The 18492-nt window shown below is 28.6% G+C and overlaps 2 protein-coding genes across 2 annotated transcripts; both read right to left on the reverse strand.

Moving 5' to 3' along the window:
• Window positions 1–16: 16 nt before the first annotated feature.
• Window positions 17–14102, reverse strand: LOC113375377. Its single transcript, XM_026615314.1, has 8 exons — window positions 13892–14102; window positions 8734–8845; window positions 5475–5590; window positions 3930–4011; window positions 3132–3195; window positions 2925–3058; window positions 1043–1270; window positions 17–75 (listed from the first exon to the last, which is right to left on the reverse strand). Exons 2-8 carry the CDS (start codon window positions 8843–8845, stop codon window positions 17–19), a joined length of 795 nt encoding a protein of 264 aa, XP_026471099.1. The 5' UTR covers window positions 13892–14102.
• Window positions 14103–16235: 2133 nt separating this feature from the next.
• Window positions 16236–18101, reverse strand: LOC113377625 (BTB/POZ domain-containing adapter for CUL3-mediated RhoA degradation protein 3). Its single transcript, XM_026617998.1, has 4 exons — window positions 17978–18101; window positions 17665–17897; window positions 17007–17266; window positions 16236–16744 (listed from the first exon to the last, which is right to left on the reverse strand). Exons 2-4 carry the CDS (start codon window positions 17828–17830, stop codon window positions 16295–16297), a joined length of 876 nt encoding a protein of 291 aa, XP_026473783.1. The 5' UTR covers window positions 17831–17897; window positions 17978–18101; the 3' UTR covers window positions 16236–16294.
• Between the last annotated feature and the right edge of the window lie 391 nt (window positions 18102–18492).

The following is an 18492-nucleotide window of genomic DNA, read 5'->3' on the forward strand; positions in this document are numbered from 1 at the left end:
CTTGCTTTTTTTTCATTTATATTGAAGTTCCGCTGCTTTCAAATTTTCCATTTCTTTCAAAGTTCCTTGCATTATCTAAAACCATAAAATATATGAACAATAAAAATATATATAATTTGTATTTGTTATTTTTAATTGAGGCTACTAGTGATAGACGTTTATAGGATGTTTTTATCGATGTTAAACGATGTTAAAATATTTTTTTGTCTCGATTGAACATGTAAACCGTTCTGCATAATAACATCATAGCTACTGTCTCGCAGGCCGACGCAATAAACAGAACTGTGCAGATCCGTCATTTTCGATAGGTGATATAAAAATGATAAATTTATAAAATTTCATACTGCGGTATTATTATCGACTAATTTTGAATTTTGAACATCGTATTTCTTTTCAAACTTATCAATCTTTGCTAATATGCAACGATTCTTGTGATTTTAAATCGAATAAATCTTGAAAATGTAAAAAAATCACACCTATGGTAAGTTGAGAAACAAAACTTTGGGGCTAGGTAAGAAAATATTTTGACGGTACCGATGCCGTAATTTCAACATCAAAGTTGACCTACAGCTTAATTCCGACAATTAACAAGAAAGATTGATAGGAAGTTAAATTTATCAATTTCAACTTGCTATTACAATTCTCAACTCTCTATTACTACTGTTGGTTGACCATTTAACGCCGCTGTTTTAAAATTTTGAAGATGAAACCGTTTTCCTACAAATCCAGTAGTATGTTTAAAATACAGCATTTATCTAGCAATTATAATATTTATTATTCTATATTTTTTGTTCAGAATAGTAAATATTATAAAATCAATAGTTGTTATAATTAGGAAGTTACTGAAAATGAATGATCTCAAAAAACTCCAACTTATATTGCACAATAATTGTTTCTTCAAGTTAAAACGGTAAATTAAAATAAAAAACGTATGAATCTCAAACTTTAAATCGTTATTTATAATTATAAGGTTGATAACATCAAATAAAATATAACTGTTTCATCAAATTGATCTCATATAAATAATTAATTATACACTCACCGCCGTCTCCTTGTACTTCATAAGAATAAGAAGTTTCAATAGTCCTAGTTTTTGTTCCAGGTCCCTGAACGGTTGTATGAGTTATTGGAATATTGTACTCAATTCCTTCTCTAGAACTTTCCGAAGACATTTTGTTTGATGCATGAGGAACGTACGAGTCCACTTTATGTTTCGAGACGACAAACGATTTTGTTGTTGATGGCGCGTTTAATGCCGGAGCTCCTGGACCTAAAAAAATCAAAATACAATGTGCTTAGCTTTGCAGGATATCATTGCTCAGTAATATAGTTAAGCACATAATCTTATATTTATGTATATATATATGGAATATATACATATCAATTGCTAGTAAATACTATGAGTTCTAAAAGATAGCCGCTTTGCGTGAGTCGAACTTCAACTATAAGTAACGTTTCAGTGTTATTAACTTCTCGAAGGGTAAGTTATAGTAATCACAAAAAAATCGAAAATGAAATTTTTTATATATTTTTAAGTTGCAGAAGTTTCTGAACAATTTGGCATATCTTAGAAAAAATTGCGTGAGTCGAACTTCAACTATAAGTAACGTTTCAGTGTTATTAACTTCTCGAAGGGTAAGTTATAGTAATCACAAAAAAATCGAAAATGAAATTTTTTATATATTTTTAAGTTGCAGAAGTTTCTGAACAATTTGGCATATCTTAGAAAAAATGGATGTACGTGTGTGTGTGTGTGCTTGTGTATGTATGTGCGGATACAATTTTTCGTCGACGATTTTGCGAATACAAAAAATTTCAAAACTTCTCAAAAATCTGATTTTAAAATAAAAAATATTAAAAAGTTTTTTTTTAATTTATTTTTCGCTATGGGAAGTTTCAGCAATTTGCCTGAAGGCACAATGCCATGCACCACTAGCTGATTTTCAAACCGAATTTATTTGGGGAATTTTTCATTTATAATGTTTATAAGATTTAGTTGGAAAACATTGTGTTGTACTGATTTCCAAATTTTGGAAACTTTTGCAATAGATCATGCAGCAAAAATACTATTTTCAAATGCAAACAAAAAACTCGAATTCATGTCAAAAAATTACCAAATAAATAGTTTTTCGTACGTATTTATTCATGAGTGCACATTTAATAAGAAAACAATATGTGTTACGGCATTGATTTCTGACTAGTGGAAACTGTTGCTATAGATCATGCAGCAAAAATACTATTTTCGAATACAAACAAAAAACTCGAACTGGTATAAAAAAATGACCATCCTTACCAGCTTGTTAAATAAATTATAATATCAGTTAAGCATTTATGAAATTAGATTATCAAAAAATATATAATTTTTCTTATAAAAAAGCTCAACTTTTAAAACAAACGGGTGAGGGAGTTGCAGTACAAAAGGTGTCACAACCAAATATTTTTTTGTAAAAGCCCGTAAATTTAATACAAACATTTACAATAGTATTTCAAATAAATAGCTTTTGATAGCTAATTCCTAACTGATCTCCATTACCATTCTTCACTAAATTAATAACCAAGCTGATTTTCAAGATTACCATAAACTGTATTAAACTATTTGAAATCAAATCGTCGCATTAATCAGATTTAATAATCCTTGTAGTCATGTTAAGATTTTTTAATTGATTGCATATATTTTACAGTATATGTTATCTACTATATTCTATTTCAATCTTTAATGGTAAACTAATCCTTAATAAGATGATAAAATTAAAAATGCACAATGCAAATTCCTATTAAATTAAGGGTTTAAAAATCTGCAGCTACGTTATGCATTTTAGAACAACATAAATTTAATTATTGTTGTTAATATGTGTTAGCATTGCAAATCGGTTAGATTTCATAAGAGTTTATGAATAGTATCACATAAAATTTATTTCTGTTACCAGTCAATCGTAATGGACTTGAGTCCCGATATATCCTTCCTGAACTATCGGTTCCGAATCTATCGCGCGTAATAGTTTCCGTTCGTGTATACGTCATATCACCAGCGTTCATATCACTATTCCATGAACCCAGGCTTGAATAATACAGAATTTTAATTAATTTCTATTTGAATTTAATATAATTTGAATATATATAAAAAGTCTTACTTTAGATTGGTATTTGTCAGTGACGTAGACTTCGTATCTTGCCCAGTTGTTGACTTATTCATTCCTGAAATATAAACATTAAAAAATTATTTTATGCTTTAGATATAAATATATATACCAAATTTTTCGGAGCAATAAATTAAATAATAATGTAAAATATTTTATAATATCTTGATTACTTTCATACTATCGACATATGATCAAATGTTATCTTCAATTGAAACTGCAGTAACACCAATTAACTAGTAACATATTCACAAATGCACAACTGAACCAGTTCTTGTCAATTAAAATAACTATATATATATATATATATATATATATATATATATATATATATATATAATATATATATATATATATATATATATATATAATTGTAACATTTCTAATTAATTTGGCCCTGTGGCCTTACATACAAGCTTCACTTGTAAGAAATTGGTATGAATTATCGCTAATATACTTACTTACACTAATATCAGTGGAATAATCAGAACCTATATTCTTGACCCTGAATCAGCGACATAAACATTGAAAAATTGAGAAATTTGATATTACATCAATATAAGTTATATTTATATTGTTAAGTGCCTATACTTTTTGTTTTCATTCCAGATAATTTCGATGGAAGATACAAATAACTAATAAGAAGACTTAATTGAAGTTCTAAGTAACTTATAAAACTACTTTGTAACTTTTACTTGATGTTATTCCTTTCATATTTTTTTTGTGAACGTTAAGTGTTTATGAACGTTGACTAAAGATTTAGAATGTAATTCTGTTATTATATTAACGTACCATTACTCGATCCATGGTGATCCAATAATTGTACAAGTTGATCGATATCCTCTTGAACTTGATTCTTTTGAGATTCACCATACTGAAAAATATATGTTAATAAAGTTATAACATATAAAAAACTATATAGCTAATCAAAATTACTAAATTTGATGCATCAACGCCGAGGAAAGACTATTTTCACTCGAAAATATATTTTCATTTTCATCAATATTTCAAGCGGAAACTGTTATTACTACTGGTCTGACATCGGACCATATTAACTTCCCGTAGGGTAAGTTATAGAAATCGCAAAAAATCGAAAATGAAAAATTTGTATATATCTGTGCGTTTCAAACCTTTTGAACATTTGGCATACCTTATTATTAGACAAAATGGATGTATATGTTTGTGTGTGTATGTATGTATAGATATGATCGATATCCTCTTGAACTTGATTCTTTTGAGATTCACCATACTGAAAAATATATGTTAATAAAGTTATAACACATAAAAAACTATATAGCTAATCAAAATTACTAAATTTGATGCATCAACGCCGAGGAAAGACTATTTTCACTCGAAAATATATTACTTGACTATTTTCATCAATATTTTCAAGCGGAAACTGTTATTACTACTGGTTGACATCGGACCATATTAACTTCCCGAAGGGTAAGTTATAGAAATCGCAAAAAAATCGAAAATAAAAATTTGTATATATCTGTGCGTTTCAAAAGCTTCTGAACATTTTGGCATACCTTATTATTAGACAAAATGGATGTATATGTTTGTGTGTGTATGTATGTATAGATACAATTTTTTGTCCACGTTTTCTGGCGCACAGATCAACCAATTTGAATGGTTCAAAGAACATTCGATTCCTATTGATAGGGAGATGTTCTGATTAGTTTTTGGCAAAGGTAGGTCCAACCGTTCCGGAAAAACGGAGCAAAGAGGGCAGAAAATAAAAATCGAGTTCTTGAGAGACGGAGCATCCAATTTGAATGATCTAAAAAACATTCAATTCGTAATGATGGGGAGAAGTGGAGACTACATTTTGGCAAAGGCAGGTCCAGCCGTTTCTGAGATACCGAGCTAAATATGCAAAAAATGGCACTTTTTGAAAAAACTAAGCATCCGATTTGAATGATTAAAAAAACTTTATGCTTATTTTGACAAAATAATTGCTTTTGGAAAAAAAATTATTTCAATTATTTTTTTCCAAATTTTTTTTTCGCAAAAAAATTTATTTTTTGTATATCAAAAATAATTCAGATTTTAATTTTAATTCTGGCTAAATACTAAAACTCACTTATATACTTCAAATAAATAATCTTAACTTTGTAATTCAGTTTATATAACTCTTATAAATATTAGACAGTGTTACAGTATTTGTAATAATCTATTTGAAAGCATTTAATATTTATTAAACATTTCGTTACGGTACGGGGAGTTACAACAATTCGCCTTAAGGCACGATGCCATACGCCACTAGTTTACACCCTTATTTATGCCTGATAACTTCGATTTGAAAGACCAAAGCTCTAAATAAATATTACTGACCTGTCTGCTAACCGGAGTCGATGTAGTAGTGTATCTTTTCGTACTCGATCTTGTGTGGTCGTCTAATCTGCTGCCTGGCCGTGAAACTGTGGCTTGTAAGTCATCTAACATAACATCTGCAATGTAAAAATAGTCAATTATAATGTAAACTAATGGTCGGTTAATGTCAAAAAAAAAATCCGTCTGGAATTTCAGGTTTATAGAGTTCACCAATGATATTTAGATACCATAAACATTCTTCAGATCATCTATTTATTAGTTTTTAATGCAAATGTCAATATGTTTTAATATCGGCTCCAAATCAATCAAATCATCTATTATCATCGCATCGTATATGTATTATCTATTTTTCATACCGAAGAGCATACCGATTTTTTTTAGTTTGTGGACCAATTTATTTTATTTTTTTATAATTTGTATTTAAAAATACATACGGTTCTAAATTTCCACCCTCTCATCACAAACCCCTATTATTTCGTAAAAGTCATTTTAGTAATCGAATAATTTTTCTACCAGCTTTCAGTCAATGAGTATTTTTCACTGAATTTTGATTGAGATTTTTTAATTTGATAAAAAAGCTTAAATTTACCTTCAAAAACCAATTTATTTTTATCGAGGGCTGTTCAAACTTTTTTTTAAAGTTTTGGAATCAAATTTCTTTTCTTTTTAACTTTGAAAATTTGAATTTTGAATTTGAAAAATACATACAACTTTTCACTGTCCTATTTCATAATAATAATTTTAGTAGCCCAATCATTTTTATATAGCTCGATAAATGATACGAAAATTGTAAAATTAAAATAAATAATATATTTTATTATTATATTACACACGTAATACATACTCCAAGCTGACAACATGTTCGTTTGGAATAAGCTTTTTTATTATAAAATATATTTTTATAATAAATATATTATTTATTTAAATTTTACAATTTTTTTAAAATTTATCAAAACTCGACGTTTTATCAATTTTTTGTTTCATATTTTTTTATATGATTTTTTTTCAAATTTCTTTATATGATGGATCAAATCAAGACCCGAAACGTATGTTCTCTGAATAAAAACATTTTCCTTCAATAAAACTGTTTTTAATTACTGGATGGATGCCCAAGAAACAATGTTACCATATTATTTCACCATCTGAAGAAAAACCTCTCGCTTTATATATATATATATATATATATATATATATATATATATTTATTTATTTATTTATTAACTTCCCGTAGGGCAAGTTATAGTAATCGCAAAAAAATCGAAAATGAAAATTTTTATATATCTTTACGTTTCAGAGGTTTCTGAACATTTTGGCATACCTTAGAAAAAATGGATGTATGTGTGTGTGTGTGTGTGTGTGTGTGTGTATGTATGTATGTATGTATGTATGTATGTATGTATGTACGTGTGTGTATGTATGTGCGGATACAAATTTTCGTCGACGATTTCGGGAACACGGATCAACCGATTTGAATAATTCAAAAAACATTCGATTCGTATTGATAAGGAGACGTGCTGATTAGTTTTTGGCGAAGGCAGGTCTGACCGTTCCGAAGATACGGGGCAAAAAGTGCCAAAAACGGTACATCCGTTTTTAAGAGAACGGAGCGTCCGATTTGAATAATTCAAAAAACATTTTACTTGTATTGACGAGATAAAAAATTGATCACATTTTCATGAGGGCAGGTCTAGCGGTTTCGGAGATCTAACGAAAAAAGTAAAAAAAAATGCTATTCGGCGGTTAAAAATGATCATTAGACATATGCACATCAAATTATCAGATATTTTATAGAGATTTTAACAGTAAGTATAATTTTTTTTCACATTTCTATGGGTTCCGTACCAATGCTTATGCGTTAGGCGGCGGCGCGGCACTTGCGCTGTGACATTTCGTCTCTATATGCAGTTCAAGCAGTACGATTGCATTGAAAAAAAAAAGTTCAGAATTTCCAAAATATGCCAAAATGAAGAAAACATTTTTCTTTTCAAAAAAAATTTTTTTCTTTCAAAAAAAAAATTTTTTTTCAAATAAAATTTTTTTTTTCAAAAAATAGTAATTTTTTATCAAATTTATAGTTTTTCAAAAATCTAATTTTTTCGAAGTAATTTTTTTTCAAAAATGTTAATCGTTTTTAAAAAAAATAATAATTTTGGGTACGGGAAGTTCCAGCAATTTGCCTTAAGGCACGATGCCCTAATTGCCTTAAGACAGAATTCCACTTACAGCTAGTTTATTTATATATATATATATATATATATATATATATAAGGGCGGGTCGATTTGTATGGGTAAAAAAAGTCACATAGGCACATATGATTTACGTATACTAGGGATCAAAATAAGATACTTTGCGGAAGAAACCATAACTCTATCTTCTGATGTCCGTGCATTCACCCAAAGATTGGGTCAAATATTAATAAATCCTGTTTTGGCTCATTTAGAGCGCCTCAATAATGTCCAAATGTATGACCGACCTCCAGTAATTTTGGAAGGCCGATCTACCCATGCCCATGTTTCACCCCCTGGGACCTCTCTTTAGAGGTCCCCCATACAAAAGTTGCATCATTTTGGGTACTTCAACATGACAAGAATCTGCGATTCATTTTTATTTTAATATTTATTTAATCATAAGATATGTAAATAAAACTATGTAAAGCTCATAAACTATTGTTTGAAGTCTTTTTTAGTTTCAAGTCTGGAAAATTTTGCACGGCTCTCTAATATCGTCGCCGTAACAGCCTCTAGCTAGCATAGAAACGCAGAGACAAAATGCATTGGAAAAATTGAAACAAAGAAGAATTTTAATAAAAAAATTTTGTAAAAAAGTTTTTTATGTGTGTTTGAATTAATATCTAAAGAAAATTGTCTAAAAAAACATTTTTTGCTGAGTAAAATACCAAAAACGATGATTTTTTGCAATATTTGTATGGTAGACCTCTAAGGGGAGGTTCCAGGGGTGAACCATAGGCATAGGTGGATCGGCCTTCCAAAGTTAGTAGGAGTTTTGACACTTGGATGCAATTTGAGCACTCTAAATAGATTAAAACGGAATTTTTCAAAATCAATCAAATCAATCTTTATCAGAATTCATTTTAGAGGTATGGTTTTTCCAGCGAAGTATCTTATTTTGATCCCTAGTATCCGAAAATTATATGTGCTTAAGCGACTTTTAAATCGACCCGCCCTAATATATATATATAAATATTTATATATATATATATATATATATATATATATATATAATAAAATTAAATAATACCTAAGCAAGAGTCGAGGTGCTGCGGTGATTGGGGTCGTAACATAGGCGAGCGAAGCATGTTGTTGCTTGATCCAGATACATTACTGTAACTCTCATGATAATCTCCAGTCATCTGAAAATTTAATTTATTTATTATTTTGTTTAAACTATATTAATGAGCTTCTATTCACATGTTGCACTTAGATAATTTTAGTATATGTGTATAATAAAATTAATATTAGAATTATGTCAACTTTTAATTTGATATTTTATATTTCATGCAACTCGATATATACACTATCGGTCAAAAGTTAGGGACCACTTCACAATGTTAATGAAATGTACAGGAAACATTGTTGGTGACGTTGTAAAAATTGAGGATATCATGGACAAGAAAGTTGAAGTCTTTCACAACATTCTTCAACAACGCGCTTTTCCGTGTGGAAAACGAATTGTGGGTCGCGAATTCATTTTTCAGCAAGATAATAATCTTAAGCACATTTCTAAATTTTTCTGGGATTACATCGCAGCCAAAAAGAAGCAAAAAGAACTCAAATATATAGAATGGCCTCCTCAGTCGCCGGATGAGTTGCTGTGGGACGAATTGGACAGACAAGTAAAAAAATTGCAACCAACTAATACAAAACAGCTTTGCACGTTTGTACAGAATCGCTGGAATGAAATAACGACTGCATAAGTACCAAATGAAAGGATGCCCAGAATATGCGCTGCAGTTATACGAGCAATAGGCGGATATTACGAAAAATCAAAAATATAGATAAAATATTTGCGGGTTTCTTTGTGAGTTGATATATTTTGTACAAACAATTATTAGTTTTTCATGAATATTGATAATAAAAAATAATGAACAAAGGAAACCTTGGTTTCTTGTACATTTCATCGATATTGAGAAGTGGACCCAAACTTTTGACCGCTTTAGGTGTAATTTCTTTAATAAATAAAAATTGAGTAAAAAGAAAAATATTTTTAAATGTCTGACATCAGATGCAATCGATATAGAAAATGAGCTTTCTGTGAACAATTACGTTCACAACAATTACAAACTACCACTAAAGATAAGCCGTAGAACAAAAAATCATGATTTTGCGCAAAGCAAAATATATTATTTGATTTGATTTTTATTCTAAAATTAAGTATAGTAATTTCTTCAATAATACGTTCTCTATTCAACAAATTAAGTAACAAACAAAAGTAAGTAGTTTTTGCATTAAGAAAAGTTGCATGAGTTTTCCAGTATGAACCGAGATCAAGAGCTACTGAAGCTCTGGAATAATGGTGCTCCGGTAAGGCTACAAATTTTTGTATTGGTCATTCTTAGCGTGCTAAGTATGAAAACCATTGTCTGACAGGTTTCAAGCCTGCACATTATGGTCGCCCAGGAGTTTGAAAATGCTAAAAAAAACGACAGTTAGGCCTGTTCATGTAAACTTCAAATGTTTATGCAATTTTTATGAGTTTATGAGTTTATGAGAAGTTCAAAAATCAAATTGACAGACGATTTCAACCTGCACAAGTTCGGTACTTGTGCCGAAATATTCAGTTTTATATGCCTTAAAATAAACTTTGTCTTATAAGGTTAAAATTTATATGTGTTTGTCTAACTGATTTTAAAAAGATAACTCCTGAGCGACCATAATGTGCAGAGCTGAAACATGTCAGACGATGGTTTTCGTACTTAGGACGCTAAGAATCACCAGTACAAAAAATTGTAACCTTACAGGAATACCGATATTCTAAATGTTCAGTAGCTCTTGGTCCATACCGGAAAGCTCACGCCGTAATTCAAAAGGTTTAAGAGCTATGTATAAATTATAATGTATAAATTATAATGTTTTATAATAATGTGCCTTAGTAAGCACTCGGCTGTTCAACTGCACGATCGAGCGCTGTTCGTTAAAACCATGAACCATTTCGCTCCAATAATAATACATAATAATATAAAATATATTATCGTTAAAAAAAAGTCTAACAATACGCCTTGGTTGATCCTTACCAAAAAGTAGGCAAAACGTATATCGTATCATCATTTTTACCGAAATTATGAGAAAAAAAAATCACTTTTCTCCTAATTATGAAAAAACAGCTCGTTTTGCGCAAAAATATTAACAATTTATATTTCTCTATTCATTACTTTTACTTCACTACCTCACCAAATCACTTGCTGCTTCTAATTAAAGTTTTCATCAGTATTCATTTCAAAGAGCCAAGTCTAGCAAAGCAGTAAGAAAATACTTGAGTCTAATCAATAAGTTTTTAATTAATCATATTTATAACCATGTTTATTGCTATTACAATATTGTTAATTTGTTTGTAATTACAATGATAAAATATAAACTATAGAGAATGAAAACATTTTTAACGCGTGTTTTAATAACATGAGATGTAAATATATGTACATGCACAGATATATATATATATATATATATATATATATATATATTATATATATATATATATTATATATATATATATATATTATATATATATATAATTGTATATATAATTAAAAATCGAGCACTGAGATCTAAATCGAAATATTAGGAAATAACAGCTGCGCACCTTTTTTTCTAAAATATTGTCATCAGCAATATATAAAATATAGAAAAAACCTAAACAACTTCCATTTTATGCAATTTTTCACAATATATGATTGCACTAAATATATAAATATAAATCACAAATTATTAAATGCCTGATGATTGCTATTGCCTCACTTGTGAATTAAAAATCAATCAATCAATCAATCGACTCCTATTCAAAGAAAAAATATATTCATACTAAATTACTTGATAGGGGGCTATGAAGTTATGTTTATTTTATAGAAGAAATAAATTAAAGTGATTTCAATCATTCACATTCAAAACACGATAAGTGAAATAACCACATATTAGCCAAACCAAAAAACCTAATATATAATCTGAAATATTACATATAAAGCCTTTTTACTTAAAAATTATTTAATATTTCGTTTAAAAATATTATCATAAAATTTCATTTGAAAATTGAAAGAATTCACTTTTTGGTTTAAAATTATTAAAACCAACAGTTTTTAATAAACATTGTAATAAATAAAATTAAATGTATTATATATGTTCAATTTGATTATTAGTAAAAATTTTAATATTAAAATGTGTATGAATGTAAATACATCCTCTCAAGTAAGTACATTTCAGAAAATGCACTTTATATTAAAAATATATCTTTTACGTAAAATACGCAACGTCGATCCCCCATTCAAACGTTTTTATATATTTAGATGATAATGAAATATCACAGTTCGTTGAAAGGTTTATATTTTTCTTGCTTGCCCATCACCCAAATAATTCTATTTTCGTCTATCTTACTTCAAATAAGCTGTTGTTCCATATTTTAAATTTTAATTATTTTTATGCATAAATATTATGCAATTTGTTAGATACATAATTTAATTGATCAAGCATTAGCTGAGCTGTTAACGAATCAGTTCTTGTTGTTACTAATCAAATTTAGTTTAGTTGTAATATCAATATTAGTAAAACATAATGCAAAATGAAACTAGTTCAAAGTGACATCCCTATAGGTGTAATACAATTTTCAACCGTTTATTTCTGAAATAAAGTTTTCACTTTTCTAAAACAAATACGTGCTTGTATATAGTAATAGCGCCAAATTAAACCAAATTTTAATTAATTTATATAATTCAACCAATTTTCGCAGGGCTGTTCAGTACATGATGTTTATTGGCATGTTAAAACGCTGAAACATTTTTTTTAAATAATGAATTCCTTTATTTATTTATTTATTTTCAAACTTTTTTGATCATATTTTTTCAAACTTTAATTTTTTTTAAATGAAACAACTTTTTGTATGACCGTAATATTTTAGTATGTTCTATAAGACCATGCCGTTCTATAAGACTAAATGTCAAAAAATGTTTGATGAAAATCGTCGATGTTTTTTAACAGTTAATTACAAGAAAACGGCCTGGCCGATCTTCACCAAAACCTAATTAGCAATTTTAAAATCGGTTCAGGATTATGGGCTAAAACGTGAACGAAAAATTTAACACTTTTTTTGTTAATTACAAAGAAACGGCTTAGCCGACCATCGCGCAAATCTAGTAAACCCTAGTCCTCATCGAGTTACATCGTATGGCTTATGAAATAAAAAAAAATCGACAAAAGGTCAAAAATCGTCTTACGTACATACACACACACTTTTTTCAAATTCGGTCTCATTCGAGATAAAAATAAAAAAAAGTTAAATGAGATTACTATATAATATTTACAAAAAAGTATTAAAATTCAAATCACATTTTGTTTACACTGTTAAAAAACAGCATATTAGCTGCAATATTTTTTTTATATTAAAGAATAATTAGATTCATAAAAAATAGCAAAAAGTAAGAATATAAACATTAAACGTTTTATATTATTTCATTTACAAAAATTATTTATTGCGTTGGGTTCAGAATAAGACCTTGTAACAGATTCAACACAAAATGTAATGTTATATATAGATAATGACAATGAATAAAAAGATGTTTTAGAATATAATTTCCTGGAAAAATATATTTTCCTAGTAGCATTGAAAATTTTATGTCATGAGTCATATCCTTGCCAAAAATTTATTTTAAAACGAAAACTCACAAACGAAAACAAACATGTGTTTATAGTGGGTTGCTCAAGAACAAAGAACAAGTAACGATACACCCAAATTACAGCATTCTACTACACCTTGACAAGATTTATCACCCTACACAATATATATATATATATATATATATATATATATATATTTGTGTATACATAATCAAAATAGCCTTCAAAATTAGAAATCTGATGCGTCATTTTCTGTGTGCAAGTTCGACGGCGACCTTCACTAATATCACTCACACAGATAAGATGCGTATCGTTTAATGTTATCTTCTTAAATATTATTTAATACAATATATTTGCATTAACGATTATATAAATAATTGTATTACTGCGTTACTGAAAAAATATCATTTATATTTTCACAGCATCATTAAATTCAAATTATAATCAAGACCGAATTAGTATCTATAAGCAACCGATTTTATAAATATAGAATATAAACGTGCAGAAATGTAGAAGACGAATGCTATTTAAGGTTAGTTTTTGTAATAAGTTAGATTTTATATAACATTAAAACTTACTCTGGTTTTATTAAGTGGCAACTATTACATATATTTAACAATGGTGAATTAAACTGAAAATATTACAATAAATGTATAAATTAAACGCGAATTATATTACTTTTGCTGTTGTTTCGTGTTGAACGTAAATTTTCGAACTTTACATAAAACATTACTGAATCTTGATACTACGTGAGCGATCAGTTCGACCCACACTTGCTCGCCTACATACGAGATGCCAATGTTCAAGAATAGAACGTCGGCCTGATTGCAATTCCCCGTAACGTGTGATATATTATATATATATATATATATATATATATATATATATATATATATATGTATATATATATATACATTGGTATATTTGTTTATTCGAAATGGCGGGAAATAAAGGAGAGGATGTGTTGAACCATTACAATTCAAGTGTGTATTTGCGTGTATGTGGTTAATTATTTTAAAATTAAACCAATGGTGGTGTGCATGACATCGTGCCTTAAACTTTAAATTTTTTTGAAAACTTAAAAAAAAAAGATTTTTGAAGATTTTGAAATTGTTGAAAAAAATTTTTATTAGTCTAAAATTTTTGAAAACTTTGACCTTTTTTTTCAAAGGAATAGCGCTACTTAGCTAATCAACACAAATAAAATTTTGAATAACAAATCGGACGCCCGGAAATTGAATTTGAAATCGGACGATTCCAAAAACTGAATATCACCTTTTGGCACTTTTTGCCCCGTATCTTTGAAACAGCTGGACCTGCCATTGCCAAAAACTAATAAGCACGTCATTCCCATCAATACAAATCGTATGTTTTGTAAATTATTCAAATCGATTGATCCGTGTTCCAGAAATCGGCGACGTAAATTTGTATCAGCGCGCACACATACATCAATTTTTTCTAAGGCATGTCAAAATGTTCAGAACGCTTTGAAACGTAAAGATATGCAAAAAAAATATTTTTGATTTTTTCGCAAATACTATAACTTACCCTACGGAAAGTTAATAAACAAAACATGCATTTTAAGTAAAAACCCAAGTCAAATTATGATTTCATATTAAGATTCATTATAATTAAAATTAAAACCGTGGAGAGAAAGAGTATACAATATATAATACATCGCAAATGCTAAGCGCTTGAGTTACTTAATATTTCTTCAATATAATACGCTTTCTCCAAACATCGGCTTTGGCCGATCAATTTTATTGAAATATTTTAATATGCTGCATTCGTTTAAAAATTGTAAAAATTAATTATCCTTACTATTGTGGAATATCATAAAGAAGAATTAACATTAAGAGAAATTGCATGTATACACATCCATCTATCCACTAACTATTGGGCCGCGCATCAGTTCGAATATTTCACCGTTGTCACTACAACATCCGCACTTGGAAAATTTTAGATACTAAAAAACGCAGAATGAGCATATTTCAATCGTATATTCATTTATCAATAAATAAATGAGTTTCTTGACATATGCGCCAAAATAATTTTGAACAAATGCAAAGCTTTCAACATATATCCCGAGGATGGACTTAGATCCGAAACGTCGAAAATAGATTATACTATTATTCTATTTTATAAATATACGTTTTTTATATATATATGTAATATGTATATATACATGAGTGTGTTTATGTTTGTTCTAAACATCCAATGAAATTAGGGCATTAACTTTACTTCACACAAGCGTGAACGAATTTTACAACAAACATTGCATCGCACAACGTGCTGCAGTGCTATCAATTGCAGTAAATAAATTAAGTTACCTGTTCATTGCAGTCCAATCAAATGACCCAAGTAATCCTAAGTTATATTCAATGAGTGAATCTTGAGAATTTTTGCCACACTTTGAGAACAAACTTGTTGAAGAAAAATCTCACAGTTAAAGCACTCTTGCGATTGAATAATGCACCTCTTGAATTGAATTCTTCCTTACATGAGGCACTACTGTTGATATATATATATACATATATATATGTATACACTAGGTTTTTGCATTAATGTAAATATAACTCCTGCTTATCGGAATATATATATGCATATATTTATTTTAGTATACTTGCAGAATAAAAATCAGTCTACATTATGTTCATATAATTTATTTGTGTTACTTCGGAAAATGATAATAAACATGCAAATGTCAAAAACTCTAAAATATTTGTATGATTAATATAATGTATCTGGTAAAAAAAAAGTGATAGTTCACACAAAACAAAAAATTTGGTCCTTCAGGACCGTTGATAATGTTTTAGATGTATAATTATGACTTTGTTACTACTTACTAATATATATATCAATATATAACAAATAATAAAACTCAAATGTTCAAGAACAGCTTAAACAGTAAACATACAATCAATATATTATACCTTATCACTTTTATAATTATTCTTTGTATAAAAATACAAGTACATTCATCATGTTATATTATTCTGTTTGTTAGATCTGAGTCGAGCTAGTCCAGATCGCTCTTCTTCTTCATCACTTGTATAACTAGATAATCCTGCTCCTCTCATTGAAGTGGCTTGCATTAGTTCTTGATCAGGAGCATTTCTACTTTCATATAATAATATATTTAATGTTTCCTCATAAATTCTAGCTTCCGGAAACTCTACTTTAGTATGTTTTTTATCAGTGGCATACACTATTGAGGTGCAGCAGACTTCTGCAATTTTTTTACTGTGCCCATAAAATGACCAACAGCATATTTCACTAGATCCAATTACATCTTTTATGAATAACACACGACCACTAAATCTCAAAGAAAGCTTATCAAATAATTCTATATTCTTGAGCAAATTATCATCTGATGTATGGGTATAAGAATATTTATTGTTGTGTCGATTGATCAACAGCTTTACAACGGGCTGTAGAAAAAAATATTTAACACTAAATTAAAAATTAAAACATTGTTTAAGCAGATATAGTATCACTGAAGTTAATCCTTTAGTGGTATATCATAAAAAAAATTCTTTTCAAATCAACAATTTTCCACTGTCAATAAATATATAAATGATTAACTTTTTATATACACTATTCTTATGTATTGTGACACAAATAATACAATTGTAAAAATTAGTTGATATAAATATTATTGATGAAAAGCATTGCACATAGAAGATAATATACCTTGAGTGTTGATCCAATAAGAATTTGCTCTTCTTTTAAAGATGTAATAAGTGGAACTCTACATATGGATTCTAAATCTCTGTCTTTTCTCATAAGAGCCTTTTCACATGATTCCGCTAATTCCGAAACGCAATAATATTTAGCCTCAGCTAATAGTTCGGCCATAGCTTCTTTGTTTTCTGGTAGTGGTACACTTCCATCACGCATAAAATTTAATATAGACCCAAAATGCTTTCCACAACGATCAATTAGTATCCAGCCTATACCAAGTATATAAATTGTTATATACAGAATATATATATATATATATATATATATATATATATATATATATATAAAGCAATAAGACAATTATAATCATATTATTTTATAACAGTTAACAATCATGTTTAGCCCATTATTTTAGATTCAACTATCATTACAAAGAACATAAACCTAACATAAGATAAATCAGTTCCACGTAATAATATATAAATTACATTTTATTGAAAATGTCATTAAGAGAGGTACAATATATATGATCGGCACGTAAACAATATTGGCTCAAGAATTCAACTTCAAAACTATAGTTCAGATTACGAACAAATAGACAAAACAATAACAGTATAATATAGTTCACATACATGTACTTATGAATATATATTGGAATGATATTCACCTTCTGAATCTGTCAACACTTCCATTCGGCCACTGAACATAGCTCTGAGCATTGAATCATTTTTTATCAGAGTTCCTATAGTTGTATAATGTAAACAACCCCCAACATTCAATTTTACATATTGGGAAGGGCTGCCTTTGATAAGAATTTTTTGATCGCCTGACATTTCGAATAATGTCTAATTATAACAACTGATATTTATTATTCTCATATTTCTATTGAATGCACTATACCTAAAATATAAAAGGAAAGTTATTTAAATAAATCATATGTTACTGTTAACATGTGAAAAATAATATACTACTAATCTTACAATTATTTAGTTTACGCTAAATTATTGAATTAAATTTGATGGACACTCGAACTCGATCTATGACGTTGACACCGACAATCTGACACTGACAGTGACAGCAGAATTTGTAAATGACCTGTTGACCACTCTTCCCATAGATAAAAGAAGATGACTCTTTCGTTAGACCGAGTTTGAGTCCTACAAATTTTAGCGCCATTCTGTTGCAGAAACGATTTAAATGGAATGAAACTTTGAGAATATGAATTTTCAATACGCAAATTAATTTGCCGGAATTTTCACGAACACATCATTGCTTTTCAGAAAAGCAAATGCAAGAATAAATAGAAAACTAGTGGGGTGCATGGCATCGTGCCTTAAGACAAATTGCTGGAACTTCCCGTACCGTAATTAAAACTCTTGGTACAGAACCCAAAAAAAATTTACACAAAATGTGTACACATTATTAAAATCTCTATAAAATATCTGATAATTTGATGTACATATTTCCAATAAACATTTTTGACCGCCAAATGACA

This window comes from Ctenocephalides felis, unplaced genomic scaffold (assembly GCF_003426905.1).
Source record: "Ctenocephalides felis isolate EL2017-DRISC unplaced genomic scaffold, ASM342690v1 CF-g0.4_SCAFFOLD_01886, whole genome shotgun sequence".
Lineage (NCBI taxonomy): Eukaryota > Metazoa > Arthropoda > Insecta > Siphonaptera > Pulicidae > Ctenocephalides > Ctenocephalides felis.

Bases quoted from the DNA above. Each gene is read 5' to 3' on its own strand.
- LOC113375377 (XM_026615314.1), bottom strand. From the start codon at position 8,845: ATGACTGGAGATTATCATGAGAGTTACAGTAATGTATCTGGATCAAGC. The intron at 5,591-8,733 runs GTATTATTTAAT...TTTACATTGCAG, and splicing joins GCACCTCGACTCTTGCTTAG to ATGTTATGTTAGATGACTTA. The intron at 3,059-3,131 runs GTAAGACTTTTT...GTATTATTCAAG, and splicing joins CTGACAAATACCAATCTAAA to CCTGGGTTCATGGAATAGTG.
- LOC113377625 (XM_026617998.1), bottom strand. From the start codon at position 17,830: ATGTCAGGCGATCAAAAAATTCTTATCAAAGGCAGCCCTTCCCAATAT. The intron at 17,267-17,664 runs GTGAATATCATT...TACTTGGTATAG, and splicing joins AGTGTTGACAGATTCAGAAG to GCTGGATACTAATTGATCGT. The intron at 16,745-17,006 runs GTATATTATCTT...TTTTTTCTACAG, and splicing joins TTATTGGATCAACACTCAAG to CCCGTTGTAAAGCTGTTGAT.